The sequence below is a fragment of the Diaporthe batatas genome, assembly GCF_019321695.1.
Source record: "Diaporthe batatas strain CRI 302-4 chromosome Unknown Contig00003, whole genome shotgun sequence".
Classification (NCBI taxonomy): Eukaryota; Fungi; Ascomycota; class Sordariomycetes; order Diaporthales; family Diaporthaceae; genus Diaporthe; species Diaporthe batatas.
Genome location: NW_025408550.1, coordinates 5171887 through 5193353, shown reverse-complemented (window position 1 = coordinate 5193353; position 21467 = coordinate 5171887). Strand labels below are relative to the sequence as shown.

General features: G+C 57.3%; 5 protein-coding genes across 5 annotated transcripts; 3 read left to right on the top strand and 2 right to left on the bottom strand.

Moving 5' to 3' along the window:
* Positions 1–375: 375 nt before the first annotated feature.
* On the top strand, positions 376–733 carry KVR01_003942 (uncharacterized protein; the record flags this gene model as incomplete). The annotated part of the gene is made up of 2 exons (XM_044794654.1): positions 376–622; positions 687–733. The coding sequence occupies 2 exons, from the start codon at positions 376–378 to the stop codon at positions 731–733; spliced, it is 294 nt and encodes a 97-aa protein (XP_044648957.1).
* A 1451-nt stretch (positions 734–2184) lies between these two features.
* KVR01_002435 (uncharacterized protein) lies at positions 2185–2741 on the bottom strand (the record flags this gene model as incomplete). The annotated part of the gene is made up of 2 exons (XM_044790873.1): positions 2185–2425; positions 2497–2741. The coding sequence occupies 2 exons, from the start codon at positions 2739–2741 to the stop codon at positions 2185–2187; spliced, it is 486 nt and encodes a 161-aa protein (XP_044647450.1).
* A 237-nt stretch (positions 2742–2978) lies between these two features.
* Positions 2979–3980, top strand: KVR01_003797 (uncharacterized protein; the record flags this gene model as incomplete). Its single annotated transcript, XM_044785583.1, has 1 exon — positions 2979–3980. One exon carries the CDS (start codon positions 2979–2981, stop codon positions 3978–3980), a length of 1002 nt encoding a protein of 333 aa, XP_044648812.1.
* A 6885-nt stretch (positions 3981–10865) lies between these two features.
* KVR01_003167 (uncharacterized protein) lies at positions 10866–21095 on the top strand. Its single transcript, XM_044783971.1, has 5 exons — positions 10866–15245; positions 15338–16179; positions 16310–16396; positions 16492–16555; positions 16728–21095. Exons 2-5 carry the CDS (start codon positions 15631–15633, stop codon positions 17885–17887), a joined length of 1860 nt encoding a protein of 619 aa, XP_044648182.1. The 5' UTR covers positions 10866–15245; positions 15338–15630; the 3' UTR covers positions 17888–21095.
* On the bottom strand, positions 19396–20944 carry KVR01_002921 (uncharacterized protein; the record flags this gene model as incomplete). The annotated part of the gene is made up of 2 exons (XM_044781433.1): positions 19396–20634; positions 20684–20944. 2 exons carry the CDS (start codon positions 20942–20944, stop codon positions 19396–19398), a joined length of 1500 nt encoding a protein of 499 aa, XP_044647936.1.
* Positions 21096–21467: the final 372 nt, after the last annotated feature.

The following is a 21467-nucleotide window of genomic DNA, read 5'->3' as shown; positions in this document are numbered from 1 at the left end:
CGGCATGACAAGAACGGGTAAAAGCCGCCCACAACACCTCATTCGTACTTTTTCTTCGCATTCTAACATACCAATGCAGGCTCCTCTTCAATAGCTCAAGCTCTTGCTATTCTGGGGTACGACGTCCACCATGGCGTCAAGGATGTTGGAAATGCGAGCGACTGGCCGGTCCTGTCGCGAGCGGCTGACTCCTTCTTCCCAAGCCTGCCGACGTACACGGGCGCTCCTTTCACCCGGGCCGACTGGGACAAGGTTTTTGGCAAGTATGACGGCGCTACCGACGTTGCGTCCTTCTTCGCCTTGCCCCTGATGGAGGCCTATCCCGAGGCCAAGGTCATCCTCGTCGAGCGCGACGTCGACTCGTGGTATGCTAGCATGGACGAAGCCATCTGGAAAACCACATGGGGATGGCGCGCATTCGTGATCATGGACGTTATCGGGAGGCTCAAGGGCTTGCAGGGCGGGCTGACAATCCGCAAGATCATGCTGGGGTTCTATGAAGCCAAAAACGTCCGTGAGATCAGGCAGAATGCGAGGGAGCGTTATTACAGGCACTACGCAGAGGTAAGGGCTGCAGTGCCTGAAGGATGCCTGTTGGAATATAAGGTAGAGGATGGCTGGGGCCCACTGTGCAAGTTCCTAGGAAAACCGGTGCCGAATGTGCCATTTCCCCATGCGAACAAAAGAAAAGAACATGTGGCCCGCGTTGCAGCGCGGCAGAACATGTTCTTGAGAATGGTCGCTCTGGGGATGGTCAAGAAGTTACTGCCAGGTGTGGTCCTCGCCGTTGCCACAGTGCTCGGCTACTGGGCAGGGCAGCGGAGAGGATATGGCCTGTCCGATGCAGGGTCATGGCTGAGGAAATGGTTGTCTTGGCTCTCATTCAGTTCGAAGTGATAGAGTCCTCCCTTCAGAATTGGTTATCCATGTTCATTTATATCCATGGCCAACTCGGGACTTGGAACCACGGGAATGGCTCAGAACCGTGTGGTGGGATGTCCTGAAGTCTTGCAATGTGACAGCGAGCGCGCGCGCGAGAGAGAGAGATCCCCCACCCCTTCTAAAAGAAGGAAACCCAATCATGGCAAGGTATTTACGCATGCTTGCCTGGGTGTGTAGCCAAAGCTGCAGATTTTGAACTCCTGGGCGAGGGTAGACTGAGGACGACGGTGCGCTCACACACACAACGGATCGTCATCTAAATAACCTTGGAACGCTCGAAGTATCTGCTAAGAGTAAGTAGTTCTCAGAATCAAGGTGCGAGGAGAAACATAAGTGAACTTGTAAATGAACTGGTTTGACAACTTGCGTCAGGAACTCCAGTCGAAGATGCTACGCAATGCCTAGAAACATCACCTAAGGTGCATCACATCATGATCACATTTCGCCGAGATACACCCCGTGTACTATATATGCATAGGCATTAGGAATGAAACTACTCAATGTGTTTCCTAATAAATATCAAGCACCACTGGTTCATAGTAATTCTAATTAGAGAAGTATAGGAGCTAAATAGAATTACTCATTATTATACTACACACCTAGGTATGTACCGTTTCAGCCGCGCTCACATGTGCATAAATGTTAGACCCGATGTGGAATCTGGCCTCCCAACACTCTTATCAAGGATATAGGCATGTAATTCACAATATCGCCAATTGCTCTGTAATTGAAGTCTTTCTCTGAACAACCAATATCTACTACAACACCTTTCGTGTTCTGGACCTCGGGAACCTTTCAAAGTTCACAGACACACCCAACAGATTGTCCAAAAACAAAGAAATATGGTAGCACGAGGGAACAGCTCGAGCAATCCGGACGCGTAGAACTCCAGCTTACAAACCCATGAGAAACTGGAGGGCCCGGCAGCGACTTGCCACTCAATAAGACCTTTGCTCTCGAGGAGGCTGAAGCTGACGATGATCAGGCTGAATCCCAGGTGACTGAGAACTCTTGGGTCTGTTGTAGGCGCCAAGTTACCAACGAATTTGCAGGCTCAGCTTATTGGGGCTATAAGACACATGCATGCGGAAAATATCAATCGGCGTGAGGCATTCGCGGAGGTAGCTGCCCGAGTTTGTTGTCGTTTGGGGTCTTGGGAAGTAGGTAAAATGCTCATTTTAATAGGGGTCAGATTATGAGAGCCAGAGCCTTCAGAGTCAGCTGAGGACAACCTACTTCCTCCTATGACGCCTCGGCCTGCTCATCGTAGGCTTCACGCCAGGATCTTGTCCATTTCAAGTAATTCTCCAACACAAGGCCGGTCATGGAATCGGTTGTCCATTCCGAAGCCCCCTTTAGGAGATCCACAGTCCATACGTAGGCTAGGGCCCTTCGCCCATCCTCCAGCATTACCACCTGCACCTCGTAGAGCGGATTTTCAAATGAATCCAATATTGCCCATTCCTTGGGGCTGAGCTCACAGCTGGGTCACAATGTTAGCGAATTCAAATGATGCAGCGGACTTGGCCGGGCAAGACGTCAACTGGTTCTTACTATATGCGGCCATGAGCGTCAGAAGACGGGTCGTGGACGAGTCCTGGATATGGCTGGTCTGGAAGCTTAGAAACCCGGTAGCCCGGGGCCTTTACCTGCTCGTTTTCAGGCACACGACCCAGCAGGGCTGCAATGACTTCATCTAGAAGAAGAGAGCCGTAGGCGAACAGGGCGGGGGCTGGATGGGAGGGGTCAGGGCCAAGTGCTGATCGAGCGAGTGCAAAGCGTTTGCTTTCGGCGGCCATGGTCTCGGGGAACTTTAGAATCTGGAGTGGACTACCTGAGGACCTACCTAGCAGCTGCCTAGGTTACAGGTACTTAAGTACTTAGGTAGGTACCAAGGCATGTGAGGATGTCAGGGTTAGGAGCGCACTTATGTAATCACCAGGTCGCCAGTCGTCACTCGGGTCTACTCTCACTTTTGACCCTCTTTACTCGGGCTCAACCAGATAAAGACCTGCCAACCACGAGTTGAGGGTGCCATGCCTCGTGTCCGCCTCCGCCACATCCACCTGGCCGCATCACCCTCACAGGGCATCTTCCCGAGCTACCAGACGGCAGCGGCGCTGCAGGAGCTGCTGCGACGGCGCCAGCTGGACTTCCAGGATGCCGGGTCCCCGTCGCCGGCCAGCAGGGGCATTCAGGGCCTGAGTGCGCCGCAGCCAACTCTCGTCTCCTTCACCCCGCAGCCCACATACACGCTCGGCCGGCGCCAAGCCCAGGCACACCCCGCCTCCCTCTCACCAGCAGACATCTCCCGCCTCAAGGCCCCGCTCCACCTCCGCGCCGGCCCCGCCCCCGGCAGCGAGCACGTCTTCCGCCCCTCGGTGCTGACCTCGCCGCGCGGCGGTCTGGCCACCTACCACGGGCCGGGCCAGGTGGTGCTGTGGCCCGTCATGGTCATCAACTCATCCACCCGCGCCCTCGGCCACAACCACTTCACCGTGCGCTGCTACTCCCGCCTGCTGGAGCGCACCACCATCTCGCTCCTGCGCCGGCTCTTCGCCCTGCCCGCCTTCACCACCGACGACCCGGGCGTCTGGGTGCGCACGCCGTCGCCACGTGGTGGTGACGGCGAGGTGCGCAAGATCTCCGCCCTGGGCATCCACCTGCGCCGGCACGTCAGCAGCCTCGGCACCGCCATCAACCTGGACATGCCCACCACGCGCGCCGCCGGCTCCGCCACCGTGCAGCAGCGCGACGGGGCAGGCCCGGACGAGACGACCAACCCTTGGGCTCGGTTCGTCGCCTGCGGGCTCGCCGGGAAGGGAGTGACATGCGTCGAGGAGGAGCTGCTCGCCGCCGGGCGCACCGGGATCCCGGGCGGCCTGGACTCCGAGGTGGTGGCCCGGGCGTGGGCCGAGGAGCTCGCGGAGGGGATGGGGCTGGGGGCACAGGCGGTGGAGCTGGTGGGGAGGGACGAGACCGAGGAGCTCGTGGTGGCTTCGCGGCCGGATGGTTACGCCGATTCTTCTCTTCTGTAAAGAGGGGGAGGGGGAGGTGGACGAGCTCTAGACCGGGTCAGGGGGGGGGGGGCGACGACGCTGTGACCGGGTGCGACAGCGGTCACATGATGGAAGGTGTGAGACGGGCAAGACGGGGAAGGATTTTGGGAACAAATTATGGATGCCACACCGATTACCGTGAGCATTTTGCGAGGTGGTCGGTCTGCATGTCAGCTTACAGCCCGCACTAGTAGACACAAGATACCCCGGGGCCCATCTTGGTTGTCTCTCGGCCCGCAGGCCAATCATTGCCTCGACAGCACACCGAGGCGGCACAATGCAATATCTGACCGCATCAGTCGCAGTCACAACCGACCACAGACCTGCACCCCGTCACCGTTGTTCACCAACCCTTGATCTGCCGGGCCGCGAACAATGGGCGAGTACCACACAACGCCCACAATGCTCACAATTTCAAGCCCCGCGCCGCCCGGGTTGACAACTGACCAGGCTGCCAGGGCGGCCGAGCTCACGGAGGGCAAGTCATCCGAGGGAGAAAAAAAAAGGAAAAAAAAAAGGGAATACGCATCAAGGGGGTGGGAAAACGACACCTCACATTCACCCCTCATTCCTCATAACATGGAGCTGGTGTGAGCCGTCGGGGTGGTCTGATCCTTCGATCCCCCCCCCCCTGTGGCGGCTGCAGCAACTTCTCGAGGCATACCTCAGGCTCTGGTGCTGCAGCTTAATTATGTGCGGGTGTATGGAGGTGACTGGGTAACAAAGAGAACAGGCGGGAACAGGCATGAGCACCGGCTGCTGCAGGCTCAATCGATGATCAATGGCCATGCGCATCCCAATCCCATGCCCCATCACATCCCACACGCCGTGCATGGGCGCGGCCCTTATCTCCCAGTCTCGTCTCCCAGTTGTCAGGTCCCCAGCCCCTGCGTGGTCGCCGTTCCCTCCTTGGGCTCGCAACAAGGCAACCTAGCTGACTATGCCTACCTACTTGCTTTAAGTACTTAAGTACCTAGATAGTCTCCCAGGACCAGGGGAACGGGGCACGCCACCAGACCTTGGGGGCCCCCATAGGGCTTCTCCTCCCTCCCGTCGGAGAATTCTCACCCTGCTGATTGGTTACCGCCATCGCGGTAGTCTTGTAATCAATACGCCCATGTCCCTGGCCGACCGCCCTCCCTTCCAGGCCTGCCTCACCATCCCCCTCCTCCCTCCTTGTGCCTCGGGGCTTGTTGCTCTAGTGATGCTGACCACCCTGCCAGTCCTCCGATCCAGAAGCAAATCCATCAGGGGGCAGGGTTTAGATTAAACCGTGCAGCAACTGCGGCACGTTCTGGTCAACGGGCGCCGGACCCGTTCCCATACTTGGGTACAGATACTGACTGACTGGCATTCTCTGGCGGCAACGGGCCACGGCAGCTGTGTTTGGGAGAACAGCCGGGGCCGCCCCCATAACCCATGCTCCGCTTTACAGCCTGAATCGGCATGCGTCCACCTGGAAGGTGCCGAGTGTGGGCCCTGGCCCGGCCGGCCCATAGGGGAGCAGAGCTGCGGGAGCACTGCACCGTACTGATTTGGTTGTTCCTTCTTCGTGTGTGCGTGGGTATTGTACGACTGCATGTGCGATTTGGTGGCGTGGGTGTGAGCGTGACAGCGTGGCAGCGCGAGCACATGTGTATCTCATTGTACGGGATTACCTCCGCCCCCCCCCATTTTTTTGTAAAAAAGAATAATAAATAAAAAAAAGAAAAAAGAAAAACAGACTGCCAAATATTGCATGGCAGGTATGGGATGGGACCAGGGAGGCCCAGATCTAACCATCCCGCATGCAGACTCAATAAGTTGTGTGCGTCTGCTTCCACTCGACCCTGGCTGGGCATGCCGTCCGATTCCATCCTGGCCCGCCCCCGCTCCTCAAATCCGCGTCCAGCAGTCCCGAAAGAGGCAAAGGCTCGGCACCGGGTCAGAGCTGCTGCGATGGTGGTCAGCCTGCTTGTTGCCAGTTGGGGGAGGGGGTCGTAGGGTCAATGACTGCCCAGAGTCGATAGTGTCTTGGGCCCGGCCGAGGTTGTCGTCGAACACACAACTTTAGAACCACAGCACTTGCGTCCTGACGTCAACCAGGCTTGTGAGTGGCGGCTAATAATTGCTGCATGCCTGCAGGCTGCAAGCTGCACGCTCAGACGCTGCACTGCCCTGCCAGCCCTGCTCACACTTGGTCTATTGACTGACAGGCAAGACAGGCAAGACAGGCAAAGACTGACAGACAGCCCATGCAACGTCAAAAAGACCTGCAAGTCGTGAACCAATCTGCGCGTCTGTTGGGCTGGACGGGACGGGAGAGGCCGCAGGGATGTGGGCGAGGCGGGTGCCGAGGCAGTCCGTCCAGATGTCGTCGATCGGTCTGCTTTTATTTCTTCTTTGCTCTCTCTCAACGGTCACCGAAAACAGAGACGTCGGGTTTCCTGGCGGGGGGTCCGTTTGCGTACTGTGTATGCGGAGCAGAGTCAACTTTGGGAAGGTATCGCAGCCGGAGGCTGTCCTCAAGTGCTCGCAGAGGCTGTTTCTTCAACTTCGGATGCGCGGGCAATCTCAAGCTGCCATCCCCTAGGCCGCCTACCACCTTCTTCCTTTTTCTCTTCTCCTCCTCCCCCTCCTCCTTCCTTTCTCTTCACTTGGTGAAATACATAGGAAGAAGAAAGCCTGCAGCCGGCCCTGTGCCTACCACCCGGCTTGACCCCTGGGCTGTGAAGAAGCAAATTCCAATTTCCAGGCTCACCCTGAGAAGGAAGGTGAGTGCTGCTGGAGATGTATGTTATGCGACAGGTTCTTCACCGGTTTCCTAAACACGCTAAACGCCTCCGTTGCTTTACTTCTTCTCATTCCTCCCTCTATCCCATGTTTGACGCGCTGTAGCCGTGTTTCTCGACTCGTGTCACTAGATACCCGAGCCATGCGGGCCGTGAGAACAGCCAGCCACTTACGATTCTGGCGGCTGAATGGAAACTAAGCCGTAGGACTCCCGAGGCACGGGGGACCCCTCGATCTTGGGACCTCACCGGTGGGATGCCGAGGCGCATTAGGTTCCGCGTTTCCAATTCGGACCGGGCAGCACTGGGAGACATGCACGTGTAGTACATATGTATGACCTGCATCTGGCGAGCAGCCAAGAGGTCACGACCTCGCCGCCTTACCACATCATTCTCAGACACCTCAACCTCTAGACGTCGCGCTCGCTATTTCCATAGCCAGTCGCAGCTCCAACGACGAGAAACGCAATCAAGGACCCTTGTCTGTTGGAACCCATTCAAGTGCTCGAGGAAGCAAGCCACTAGAGTGCGCTCTGTCTTCTGCTTGGATCTTCTTGCACGCTCCCTTTCATGTTGTGATGGCTGGCCGCATATCAACAGGGCCCTCCAAGACAAGTTTGGACTGTCATCTGCCTGACCGCCCCGGTAGCCCGTGCTTGCGGTAGAGTAGACGCCGCGGGCGGAACATCATGCTGTGTCGGCACTCGCCATTCGTGGGCCCAAGCCTCGTTGGCAGAAGCGGTATCGAAGGGCATATAGGCGGGTGTGGTCCAAGAGACCAAGCCCAGTTGTTTCTCCGATGTAACAGTCCACCCCGAGCCGACTGCCATTGCTTGCAATCAGGAAGGCCATTGGTGTTAGACCACAGTTTGCTGTCCAGTACGACACGGTTCAGAACGGTTTCCAAGAGCGATTGAATTAGTACATCATGCTTTCTGATGTTGGCAGTCCCGTACGCTTGAACAAGCGGCTCTGCCGCCTGGCTGGCTGAGCGACATGTAATTCAGGGCCGTGGGCACTGCCCAATATTTCGCCTCCTCCTGCCATCGTAAACGCTGAGGTCGTTTGCGCAATCGTGCGGAACGTCGGACCAACCGCAAGGGTCCAGAACAGGCAAGCCGGCGTCCACACAGCCGGACTCAAGGTCTTGTTCGGCCCAGCTCCCGTCGTGTCTCACTTTTCCGAGGCCGAATACAGATGTTCGATTTGGACATGGCCTTCTCGTATTTGATCTTCCGGCCGGCCTATCTGAGGCTCGGGAAAGAAGGGCGACTGTAGGGATGGCATGCCACTCCGGAGGAACCGAAGGCGGCGGGAGGATGAGGGGACCAGCAGCCTGGGTAAAGTCGAGAAATGTGAATTCTCATGAATGATTCGAGGTGTAAGCCGTCATGCCGTACAGTGCCGAGCTGAACCTGCTGTGAGACGGCAGCGATAGTCGCAAATGCAACGCCACAAGATACGAACTTACATCGCGAGCAGAACAGTTGAAACACGGATTCCTGTGCCCTATCTGGAAAGTTTGAGAGACATGCCATTTGTGACAGCTCAAACCCGAAGCAGGCATCCGATTCAACACATCCTCCTGCGCTTACTTCTGCCAATCCATCAGGACATTGCGCAACGATGGCCCGGCCGAGGTCAATAACATGTAGTGACCACGGCTACGTACATTAGATGGCGTCGCCCCCAGAGAAAGCCACGGTCGCGCTGCATGATGTCTTGCACCCGCAGAAACAACAGACGGAAGATTAGGTGGGGGGGAGGGGGAGGCAGCACAAGCTCGGGCATGACATTCATTTGGGTGTGCGATGACGGGCACGGATTGGAAGAGCCGAGCTGCTGTCAGCAGGAGGGTTCCCCGTGGCCAAACCACCACCTCCCCCGGTTCGCGAGAACTCACCATTCAAAGTGACCGTCATGGGAGGGACGGATCGGGACGGGATCAGATCATAGGAGAGTTGGGGTCGATGATGGGTTGAGAAATGGGCTGGCACGCGGCATTGCAAGGCAAACTTTGTGGGTTGGAACACGCGGGACCGGCAAAAGAGAGGGAATTCCACGAGGCTTGTCCATGGTGGACATGGGGCCCGAGAGTGCTGCATCGTGGGAACGCAAACTGCGGGACTAACGCTGGCCTGCATGTGCGGGACGAATAGACCCTTTGTGAATGGACATGACCTTGCATTGCCAGTCGAGGCCATGCAAAGCATCAACAGCTGTCTCGTTCTAATTCGTTTGCCGTCAATTCTGGGTCATGGGTCATACAGTAGTTCACATTATCATGACCGCGGATGTTGGTGTTGGGTTCTCACGGTTAAACGGCTCTGGGTGTCGCTTCGCGTGTACGGGGTCCTTTGTTGGCCCGTTTCAAATACGTATTCAAATTACTTGTACTTGCTGTTGTGCTTTCGTCGACGAGTCTGAATCTTGACTCTGGAGGCGGCAGCTCCATACTTGCCAAGGCCTAGAGAGTCGCATGGTTATCTACTGAGTAGATTCTACTCGGTCTCATCGTCGTAGTTCCATCGCGTGGCGCACGTTAGATTGCAAGTCGAGCTTGCCTGCCGCGCCCAGTGATGTCGTGGCGTGAATCCTTCTCCAAAAGCCCATCACCACCACAATGGCTGCAAGCTTGAGGACAGTCGCTAGTCATGTCCAGGCCTTAGTGTTGTATTGCCCAAGGCGACTCAAAGTGCCACCGGCAATGGTATTCTTGAATCAGGCGAGTGTAGTGGTACTTGTATATTTGTTTTTTTGTTTTAATGGGTGGGGGTTTCCAGAGTTTGGAAGTGATTGATATTGTGCCCCCCACACGCCCCACGTCTACATCGTGTATGCAGTCACAGGCGGTTATATGCCACAATGTGCAGGAGAGACCGATACCCACTCGTCTGCGCCCACGGATTATTGATAGCCTGAGTACATGATGCTGCACTATAGTTACTGTGATTTCTCGAACAAAATGAAGAGCTCGTCGATCTGATGCCAAGCAAGTCGAGCCGGGAGCGACCAACCATGCCGGCCCAATTCCTTGATCTCGCATGGTGGTTGCAATGGAAGTCGTTAGCCGCAACGATCCACCCCGCTAGCGCAGGTTGGGCCATCTGAGAGATACTATGCTATCCCGACGTTGTCTTCGTCTCGGGAGCTGGGGACTTTTCTGGGTGTGTTTTGAAGCAATGCCTCGAGCTTAGTGGAGCGCTAGCTTAGGCCCGCTCGTCATCATGATGGAGAGTGGACGAAATTGTCTTATGAAGCGGAGGCAGTTTCATCAGGCATGCTTTCTGGCAGCGCTCTTGGTCCGACACCATTCATCCGCAATCCGCGATCCGCAAGTTGCTGGTCTAGTGTATTTCGGCAAGTCGTCTCGTCCTTTCAAGTCGTCGCCTGGTCTTGCGCCTTGCACATGCACGGCACGTTACAGGTCACGTACATACTGTACATGATGCGTTCTCATGTTATGGGGCTGTTCCTGCCGAGACCGATCCTGTAATGCCAAACGTAGGGATTGAGCAGGCCGGCCAGGCCGGCCGGCTCATCAAACTGCTTGTGTGTGCGAGTGTGCATGTGTGGGTGTGTGGCGCCTCAACCTGGCAGTCCACGACATTGTCAAGCATCTCTCCTGTCAAAAGTCAGATTGTGTCACGAGGTCACGAGGTGTATGGGTGGAGTTCCATCCCGTAAGCCTGATGACCTTGCTCGGGGGTACACGCACACGGTCGGACCACACAGCACGGAGGCGAGCAGGTGGGAATATCGGCGCAACCGCCGCAAATGAGCCTCGTGCAATGGGGCCAGTGTGCATCTGTCAGATCTCATAGATGGCGAGATGGCGTGGTGGCTTCGTGTAACCACCAGTGCCGGCGTTGCGTCCCCCTCCCTTAGGACAACTGGCACAGCCCGGCTGAAGTGCTAGCCGACTGCGTATCGTCCCAGTCCATGCGCAGGTGGTGTCTTGTCGAGATTGGTTGCGCTTGACGAGCTTGGTGTTTCGCCCGACCCGCGCAGGACATATTGGAAGACGCAAGACAAACCCCACAAGGGCGTGGGTGAGACGATGGGTCTACCGTGGGGACAGCTCGACCGATGCCAGCCGTGGCAGCATGCTCCGTGGATGAATATCTGTGCAGTAAGTGGCATTGGATACCTGATGCCCCGAGGGACATCTTTTACCGCGAGGCTGATCCCTGTAAGTGCCCGGCCAAATCGCATCGCGGACTTTCCCGGCTACTGAGTATCACTGTGTGGTGCAACAGGGCGCGGCCAGACCATCGAGTGCCATCGACAGCTCAGGGGTGTCCCAAGGAGACAAGGTCTCTTCTAAAGCTGTCTCCTGCATTGGCGAGAAACCCAGGGCTTATCAAAGTGACGAAGCTACAGCATTGGCTGAGAGGCGAGGCCCCACAGAGGTCTGTCTTGTTTGTGCTCACATTAAGGGCATCCGATGTGGGCGGCAGGTGTTCCTTACTTAGCGGGTGAACCAGGAGGACCGGGAATGATAATGGACTTAAGTTGTGCGGGTTGCAGAGCATTGCCTCGAGGAATGGAGCGGAGGCGGACACGCGCACGCATATTTCGACATGGCAGGCGTCAATCCGGTGGTGACCCCTGCGCTGAGGCCATGACGAGCTGTTGGGGGTGTTCTATGATTCTACGCTGTTGTGAGATGGTGGTCTGTAGGTGGCTGCTCTGCTGTCCTGCGCTGCGCTGTGATGTGTTGTGCATGACTGGGCCGCAAGCATGGAGCTCTCCCGCGTTGACGAGCCGAGGAGCTGTACCCCGTACCGAGTACAATTGCAGCTGCTCAAGGGTATGCCATCGGGCAGGACGGGAGCTTCCCGGGATCTACCACGCAGGCGGGCGTGTAGGGTAAAGTACAAGAGCAGGCCAACAGGCGCACCGGCGTACAGCAGTGGGCCATGTCTGTGTGCCACGGTTGCCTGTGCGCATGCGATGAGGCCGGCGCACAGGGACAGGGCGATGTTGTGGTGGTGCCCGCGATGGCCAGTTGATTAGTGTAGCTTCTTCGTGTCCTCGGCGGGCTGCGGGCGCACAGGCGGATTGCACAGGCGGATTGCACCGTTGGATCGTGACGTTAGATGCGAGGTGATCTTGTCTGCCCCTGGCTTGGGCCCTGGATCTTGCCACGACGGCTCATTTGTCTGGCTGGCGCCACGCCAGCCCCAGGACTGAGCACAGATGGGCGTTCCGTGCCGATGGACGCCGGCCAGGATGGCAGGATGGCAGGATGGGCAAGCGGCAGCGCACGGATGGGCTGGTGACGACGGCGGACGGGGCGTTTGTGTGTATTTCTACCTGCTACCGTGAACAAGCCGACGAGAGGACACAGGAGGCAGGCAGGTTGCTGGGAGTCGAGCTGCATGAATGCGACCGTGACAGTGGCGCCCAACCAGGGCCAGAGCCCCAGAGCCCTCAACCCGAGCACGACGTTCGAGAACAACCTGGTAGCTTACGCATAATGAATCATTGACGGAACCAGACTCTGGCGTCTCTCCCACGGCTCGAGCCAGGTCAAACTGACTGACAGGCTGGGGAGAGACACCACGGTAGGAACGACAAGGGGGAAGACGCGGCCGAGGACGCGGTTGCGGTTGCGGTTGCACTTCACTTGCACTTGCACTTGCACTTGCAGTCTTGGTTTCTGAAACCTCGAGCAGCAACCACCGCCGGGCCTGGGCAGGGCAGCGGGCAGCGTTGCCTGCCCACAGCCTGGCCCCGTCTGGCGGGACCCCTGAACGGTGTTTTATAGGCGGGGCCTAACGACTTACGATAGAAGACCTGGCACGTATGGGCGGAAGGATCGCCCACTAACCAGCTAACCTGAGCACTAGCCTTGGGAATGTCGTCCTGTTGCCGAGATTGCTGGACATGGTTAGCCAGCCTGCCAGCCCGCCAGCCCGCCAGCCTGCCAGCCCGTTCTGCCCGTCTCGCTACTTGTCATGAAGGCATCGATATTGACTGGGCCGTCTAGGCCGGCGAGGGAAGCACTATGCGAGCTGAAAGCTGGTCCCAGCAAGCCAGCCAGCCAGCCAGCCAGCCAGCCACCCCCCCTCAAGCGGGCAGTCAGTCACGTACTTTGTGGCGTATGGAGGCGGAGGAGGAGGAAGAGGAGCAACACCAACAAGTGACAGATGACGAGCGGGAGAATACCTAATTCTCAAGAACACAGCACGGCAACCGCCTTCACAAACACATCGCCATCGCCATCGCCATTACCCCTCCACCTCTCCAGGCAGGGTATTCTTGCTACTCGAGTTGTTGAACCGACTGGTCTTATGCATCCATCACCTTCCACGCCCGCGCACGCACACAAATGTCCACACCCTCACTAACTCGTACACCATAAACTATACATCACCACACTCCACACACCACAGTCTAGCACACCACGCACACTCTCACACACGCTCGCACACACACGCACACTCTCACACACACACACACACACACACGGCCGAGAGAGGTACCCTGACATTCCAGATTGGTTGGCCACTCATCGGCCGCCATTCACAATTTTTACACGACTTCCAGAGGTCCAGAGGCCCCAAGGTCTGCCGTCGACGTCTCGCTCCGAGGACCCCTGACCAGGAGAGCTCCCACACGCCAGCAACCCCAACCAGGGTTTCCCCAGCCGAGCCCGCCCCCGTCATTCCCGCTAAGCATCCCTGGGGCAGTAATAACAGTACCATGGACGAAACCTACCTAGGTCACCCATGTTGCCAGGCCTGCCAGGCACTCCAGGCAGGCTTGCCCAGGCTTGCCAGGCTCATGGCTCATGCTCGGGGGCCGGGGCTCTGGAGGCTTTTGGGGCGTTGGAGGTGCCGCGGGCAGCGGCCATCCACCATCTGGCAATCTGGCTGTCTGGCATCCTCATCACTGCCTCATCAGACGAGACCACTACGACGGACAAGGGCTCTTTTCTTGGCCCGTGGCGATCACCCAGACAGACACGCAGCCCCAGCCCAGCCCAGCCAGCCAGGAGACCAGACGTCTCCTTTCTCGATCGACACCCTTCCCGGCACCAGCACCGGCACCAGCACCGGCCTATCCAGCCCAGCCCATCCTATCCCATCCAAAGAGAGAGAGACCTTTGCTGCCCCCTTGCCAGCTGATCGGTTCGGTCATTGACGCTCCCAACCTGGAGGCTCCCTGTCACCTCCACTGGCTGCTCCCGCGGGCCAGTGCGTTGCCGCCTTGCTCGGGGTTGGATGGGATGGGATGGGATGGGATGGGATGGGACGTTCGCGCTCTTCTCCTCCCTCCGACCCTGTGTAGGTTGGAGTATGTGTGCGCGCGCGCATGCAGCAGCAGTCAATGAGGAGGAAGGGAACAAGAACCCCCTCCCCCTTTGGCCGCTCACATCGCCCCCCTCCCAGCTGTTCTCGTATAAGCACTCCCAGCTTCCAAACTTTCTTCCTGCCTTGGACGCCTTTGGTGCTGTCGCCCTTTCTTCCATAGTCTTTCAATCAGACGCAATATCAACAGGACGCTCGTGCTGCCCGCACCACACAAGCACACGCACGCCTGTGCCTGTGCCGCTCCCAGCCTATCTGTCTAATCTGAGTGCCTGCTAGGGTCGTGGTCTTGCGTGTCGCTTGACCCTCCTCACGACTCACACACAGTCAGCACTACCGCGATCCTTGGACCGGCTTAGACAACCAGCCGGCCACAGACGCTGCCCAAACTTCGTGTGCTTGCTGCACCCATCAGCACCGTATTTATCCTTCGCCCCACTGTCGCCCATCGCCCTCACCCTCGCCCGCCCTCACCCTCACCGTGGCACCTTCAAAGCCGAGCCAGACCTTGCTCTACCTCTCTTACCTAGCACACCGTCCCTGACCAGTCGACCTCGACCTTGGATCCAAAGCCCGCCCTGTCCCGTCGACAATCTTCCGGCCTCGGCTTCTCTCTGTGTTTGTGCGGTTGCATCTATATCGCTCTTGTTCTGGCGTCCAGCGACTCCCAGGCCGACATTCCTGCTCCGAACCACGGTCTGCCTTTTCTTTTCTTTCTTGTTCCTCCACCTGCTCCTACGTTCTGTTTTGTTTCCGTCCACCCAAAATCTTGTTCTGGCCTGGCTTGCCGTCTTACCGTCAACCCCAACTTGGAATCCACTGCTTCCTCCGATCGGCTGCAACCATCTATTTCCCTGTTACACCTACTTGCACATGAAGATCTCTACGTCTTGACAAATATCCCGGGTCGGGACCCAGCACAACTGCTCCTCGCAGGCTGTATCTCCCAAGGTCTCGTCTCGTTCAACGGCCGTACGTTCAACCTTACTTACCATCTGATCCGTCTGTTGCGCCGCGAAGTCTACACCTCTGACCGTGATTTGCTTCTCCGGTGCCATTTCTTTTGTCATTTGTACCTACCCACCTACCCACCTACCCACCTACCTACCTGCGTGCGTGCATGCGTGCGTGTGCATGTGTGAGTGTGTGCATGTGTGCGTGTGTGCGTGTGTGCGTGTGTGCGGGCGCGTGTGCCTCCGCGCCTGTGAGAGAGTGAGATGATGGCCACTGACGAGGTCTTTCACAGGCGGACTGATAGTTAGTTATCAAGCAGCGGATCGGTTGCTCCCGGCGGCAGTTCATCCACGGGTTGCATGCCACGACGAAGTCGGACAAGGACCATTGCTTGTTTAACCCTCGCCGACAGAGCACGATATACAGTGGCTGGCAACCCCACCTGCGCCGCCTGCCTGACCTTCCCCCAAGCCAGCCCTCACCTGGGCTGATTCTATCTGGCCTGGCCTGTCCGGACCAGCCTGACCTGGGTGCGAAGGATCCCTCTCCGTGTTGCTTTCACTCGAGCCCGGGCGCTGTTTCGGCATGTTCCAGCCGCAGCCGACACCGTACTCGTCCTTCTACCCGCCGTACATTCCCGTTGGCGTCGACGATGATGGGCTGAGTAACGGGTTTGAGGGCGTGCAGGCCGCTGGGTACAGCACTTACCCGCAGGCGCCCTTTGCGTCTCTTTCCCTGGGTGGGCCTGGGCCCCAGGTTGGGCAAGTTGGGGTGCCAGGGCCCCCTGCAAGTGGCCCTGGACCAGCCGGCGGCTCATGCCATGATGCTCATGGCGGGGCTGCAGGGGCCCCTGTCGACGTCCGCTCTGCCCCGCTACCCGTGTTCCCTTTCAACAGCACCCTTCCTCTGCAACAACACCACCAACCCGGGGCTCCTAACCTCTTTGACCACCGCCAACAACAGCAACAACAGCAACAACAACAGCAGCAGCAGCAGCAACAGCGGCGCCGCCGCCAGCACCACTCTCCAAACCACAAGTCAGCCTCCCGCGTCAAGATGGAACAGAACCAGGGCCTGCCTGACGACTTCGCCGCCCAAGAGGCCGCGGCTAGGACCTGGGAGCCCGAGGTCGAGGTACGCTTCCCCTCCCCTCTTGAACCGCCCCTCTCCCACATTTCTGTCCCACGCACCGCGTGGCAGCTCCTGTCCCGCAGCTCTGCAGCTCTGGCGGTTTACTCAACTAACCACCCCGGATCCGCAACAGGGGCCTTTACTTGGCGACAGGACCACAATTACTGCCATCACGGAACAGTATGCAAAGGCAGACCCCATCTACGTCGACAAGACCATAGTGAGCATCCCTTGCCGCGTCCCCGGTTGTGTCAACCCCCTAGCCGGGTTGGTCATGACATAACAGTTTCTCAACAGCGGCTGACCATCACACAGGCCCTACCCCAGACATATGCACACTACAGGCCTGTCAAAGGAGACGGCAACTGTGGGTGGAGAGGTAAGCTTGTCGAGCTCTCCCAATCCCGCCCCATCAGCTCCCTGCCCGGTCACGCAGGGCCCTTCCCAATTGTCATATCCCGTTCCAAACTCAAGTCGCATTATTGGGCGCCTTGCCGTGGACGCCACCCTTGTGCAACGCAGACTCTTGCAGTTGCTGACCTTGTGTTAAGCTATTGGTTTCTGTTACTTCGAGCTGCTCATCCAGCAGGGCAGCAAGGAGCTTATCGATGGGGAGCACCTTCGCCTGACACAGCTGAACAACTACCTCGTGAACAGCGGGAACTACGACCCCGACCTGTTCGTTGACTTTGTAGAAGACACGTTCGAGCTTCTGAAGCAGATCTCGGACAACATACATGACCCTGAGACCGCCATGGCCGTACTCACCACCAAGTTTAACGATGCATCGTCCATGAACATACTATTCCACCTCCGGCTGCTTGCAGGGGCGTGGCTGAGGGGCAACCGGGACCAGTACGCGGCATGGTGTGAGGCTGACCCTGAGACCTACGCTCAGACCGTCATCGAGCCAGCGCAGAGAGAGATCGAGGAACTTGGCATCGTTCTTTTGGTCGAGGTACTACTGAAACCAGTCGGGTTTACACTCGAAATCGCCTACCTCGACCGCAGTCAGGGCAGCCAAGTCAACACACACCGCTTCCCAGACGGCGATCCCGCCAACCCGGCCGGTTTTATCCATCTTTTATACCGTCCGGGTCACTATGACATCTTATATAAGCCTTCCATTACGTCCACGACGACGTCTTTGCATGTCAACCGGATGGCCTACCCGCCTACTTACCATGACAATGCTGGCCCGCAGTTTCAAGACACGTTCGGCCTTCCAAATCCTCTAGCCTTGATACCAGGATTCGGTACTGTCGGCGCGGTCTCGGCTATGGGGCAGCTGACCGGCTCTTCATTGGAATACCCGTCCAGCCCTCAATCGCCGTGGTTCTCTTCACCTTATGCAGACTCATCACCCACCCCTCCAGCACAGCCGCAACCGGCGCAGCAGATTCCACCGACACAGGCGATCCCTGGCCCGTCGACGACCCACGAGATCCGCTTCAGCCGGTATCAGTACGCGGGGCCGATGGACACGAATGCATGGCCGGAGCAGCCACTCCAGACGAACACATTCAAAAATTCGCATTTCAACACCGCCCACTACAATAACCCCAACTTTCAACCCGAAGAGTACAGGCCAGGCTATGATGATTGGGTGGAGAGGTGTGAACGCCCGGGAAAGAAGAAGGGCCACCATAAAGCAGGCCATTCGTCTTCTGACGATAGTACGGGTCGCGGGGAAACGAGGACCGAGAAATGACGATCACAGAGCGGGCGGACGAGGACAAAAACTCACAAACTCTGCCGTCGATGAGGCTAAGTTTACCGCCCACTATTACGCTAGGGGTTCAAAAAGGGGGGGGGGGCGCAGCAGATTGAAGCTACGGCCTGCAGACCCGGGAAACGGCCCGGTAGCATGCTAGGAAACGGATTGAACGAAGATTCATGGCAGACGGTGTTAAAAGCCACCGGGGCGCACAAGCCAAACAACGCTTTCCCCTTTTAAAAGATCGAGAAATCTTTCGACCGATTTCCGGGGCGCGCTGCGAGGAGGCGCCAGCTGGTGAAGACCAGGGGGGGGGCGGCTGTTTGAATCTGCATTTTCAGACGACGTTGTCTTTGCTGCGCGAGGCGAACTCGGCCCAGGTCATCATCTATTGGTTTTCGGGCTGGGTCTCCAGTCTTTCCAGAGTTTCTTAGTGAGCGAGGGAAAAAAAACTTTTCTTCTGGTGGTTTCCGCTTTTCTTTACTGGCTTTGGGAAAGGAGGGTGGTGGTAAGGCAAACAGGGCGGGGCAGGGCGGGCAGGGCGGGCAGGGCAAGGCAGGGCAGGGTAGGGCAAGGCAAGGCAAGGCAGGCAGTTTGTAATTATGGCCGGGTTGGCCGGGCTTTCTGGCCCTGACGGTAATGTAATTCCTGGAATCATAGCATGGGCGTTCTCTCGCGCCGGAATTTATGCATATGTACGCCTGTGCGTCTACCTTTTAACAGGCTTCTGTAGTAGTGGTGATCGATGCTGCTTCTGGGTGGCGACGCGAAAGGTCAACGGAAGCGTTTCGTGTTATCCTACTCTTTCGGGATGCCCATTCAGCTCCCAAAGCGACACGTTGGCTTGGCCTCTATGCAAGGTCGGATAGTTGGGCCCGTCTATCAAAGCTCTCTGCGACCAACGAACGAAGACAGTCAGAAGGGAAGAAGGCCCTAGATGCCTGGACAGTGCGGGTTTTCAGGGGGCAAAATCCCTCCTTATCTCACTCTAGGCAACTCGCGACGTGGATACGAGTCGCATCTAGATTGTAGAATCCTGCCCCGCTGCGTCTCGGGGCTACTTTGCAGGGTCAGCAACAGATCGACCAAGACGGCGGCGGCGCGCGAGCTGCAGTGGGATATGTGCTTGCATGTTCCTGCATTCGATATTTGATAGAAGACGGTGCGCAGGGCCAAGTAGGCAGACTGGAAAATGCCGTTGCCCAGCGGCGTGCCGCCAATCACTTCTCACAGTGCAGGGTAGAAACGGGCCGAACTCCCGGGGGTGTATCGATTCGTGGCTTTCTATTTCAGGATCTTGACTGCTCGGAATCTCCAGCGGAACCATAGCTGCGACGGGAAGTAATCTTTGCGTAATGTGCAGTGTGGCCAAAACGAGTATAGGCAATGGGTGCTGCACCTGCGCCTGCTCCGTCTTGAAGACAGGTCGCCAGCATGGGGGCTGCTTGTGGAAGGATATCGCGACTTACTCCTCCGGTCGCGTAATGGTCAGACCCGGCAAGCTACGCCGCGCCAAACGTTTCCCTGTGGTGGACTTTGCGAGCCCTCTGGAAATGACCTGTAGCCCTGCTACCTCCCTCGCGACGTGACCCCAGAGAAGATTCGAACAAGCCGCCTCCCAGGTCTGACCCGTCACCGGCAACGGTCGTGTCTGAGTTGCGGAAGCCGTCGCCATCCTTAAAAACCGTGGTGTACAGCTCCGCAAGGGCATCGGATAGGTGCTGAATGGCGCCGATGCGCTCGGTGTCGTGGTCGCTGTTGATCTCCAAGACGCCAGTCTGTTGGTCTATCTTGCCATTGATCTTGCCGTCAATGATAAGGAAGCCCATGATATCCTGCACCTCAACCTCGCTGATGCGCAGCTGTTTCGCGACCCAGGAGAGACGCATGCGAGTGTATGGGGTGATCAATTTGAGCACAGCCTTGGTACGCATGTTGCGTGTGACCTCGTCGATGTTCTCGGCGATGAAAGGATCGGCCAGCAGGTCCTGGTTCTTTTGGAGGACGCTCTCATACTTGTGAATGTCGTCTCGCTGATAGGCATCCACCAGATCCGTCATGGCAGCAATGCGCGGGTCGTTCTTATACGGCTTCGTCTCCTGGCTGTCGAAGGGGTTGATATCGGACCTCATCAGCATGGTGGTGAGCAGCAGGTACTTGAGGACCTGGATGCGCTGCAGGCTTCCTGCCTCGTCGTAGTTCCGAAAAGACTCGAAAAAGTCCGACTGGGCATCCTTCCAGTTTTCCTCGCTCATGTGCATCTTGCCGCCGCACTCCCGGATGATACCCATGATCTTGGGGTGGGGCACGGCGGAGCGCACCTTCAGGGCGCGCTGGTACAGGAGCTTGAGCTGTTTGTTGTTCTTGGTCTCTGCATACATCTGGATCTCAAGGGCGTAAATCTCAAGCAGGTAGGTGCCTTTGCTAGAGTCCTCGCTACCGTCCTCGCGCTTGCAGGCGTTGTGTAGCTCCTTCAGCTTCTTGTTGACTGATGGGTACTCCCTGCGGTCCAGTAGGAGCTTGGCGAGCTTGATGTTTGTCTTCAGCCAGAGCCTCTCGTTGTTGGTCGTCTGAAAGCACTCGAGGGTGAGCGAGTAGAACTTCTCCATACACAGCGCAGCTCCCTTGGCGTCGGAGCTCTTCTCGATGTAGTCCAGCATGTTATTGATGGACTTCTCGGAGTAGTTGCGCGTGACAGCAGACTTGACGTAGGTGAGAAGTTCCGCATAGTGTTTGATGGCCTGCGAAATGGTCAGTGTGCTGTCCTGTGGCGAGCAATCCGTGACAAACCTCATCGTAACGCTGCAGCTTGAACTCTAGCTTGATAGCCTGTTTTAGGCCCTTGAAGCCCCAATCGCCCTTCTCCTGTTCCAGGCCCGGCACCTCCAGGAACTCCTTGATTGCGTCCTCGGGATCTGTGACCTTCAACTGCTTGGCGTTGTAGTATTTGTTCTCAATGTCTACATCGCCAGAATCCTCGTTATCGTCGTCATCGTCATACTCGAAGTCATACTCCTCATCTGACTCCTGCATGAAATCATCATCCGACATCTCGACAGCCCTGGTAGTTTTACTACACTGCTGGTACAAGTTCCGTAATGATGGAGAAGCTTCAAAATGCAAGAGGGCTCAGATAAGATCGCGATGCTGTGTTGGTGAGGAAGCACGGAGAGTTGATGAAGTTGCAAACAATTGATGAATGAAGCACGGGTGGATGCTGTCTGCTTGGACCAGGTTCAGAGGGTAAGTGGATGGCTGCTCCAGGTTCAGAGGGCCCGTGCCAACCCTGCCAGGCTGAGGGGCAGGGCCAGCTAGGGGTATGTCTGTGGGGCTCATTCCCGCCGCCCAGCCGCCCAGCTGTCAGGCTGTCTGCAGCGGGAGAGGTGAATGCCGTGGAGCGGCGCATCCTGGTTATTCTCTGCCTTGACTTTTCCGCCACTCTCATTTCCGTTTCTTGTCGCTCCTTCACCACGACCACCACGACCACCACGACCACCACGACCACCACGACCACCACAACCACCACGACCACCACCAACCCATCTCCCTGACGTATCTGTCCCAATACCACTTG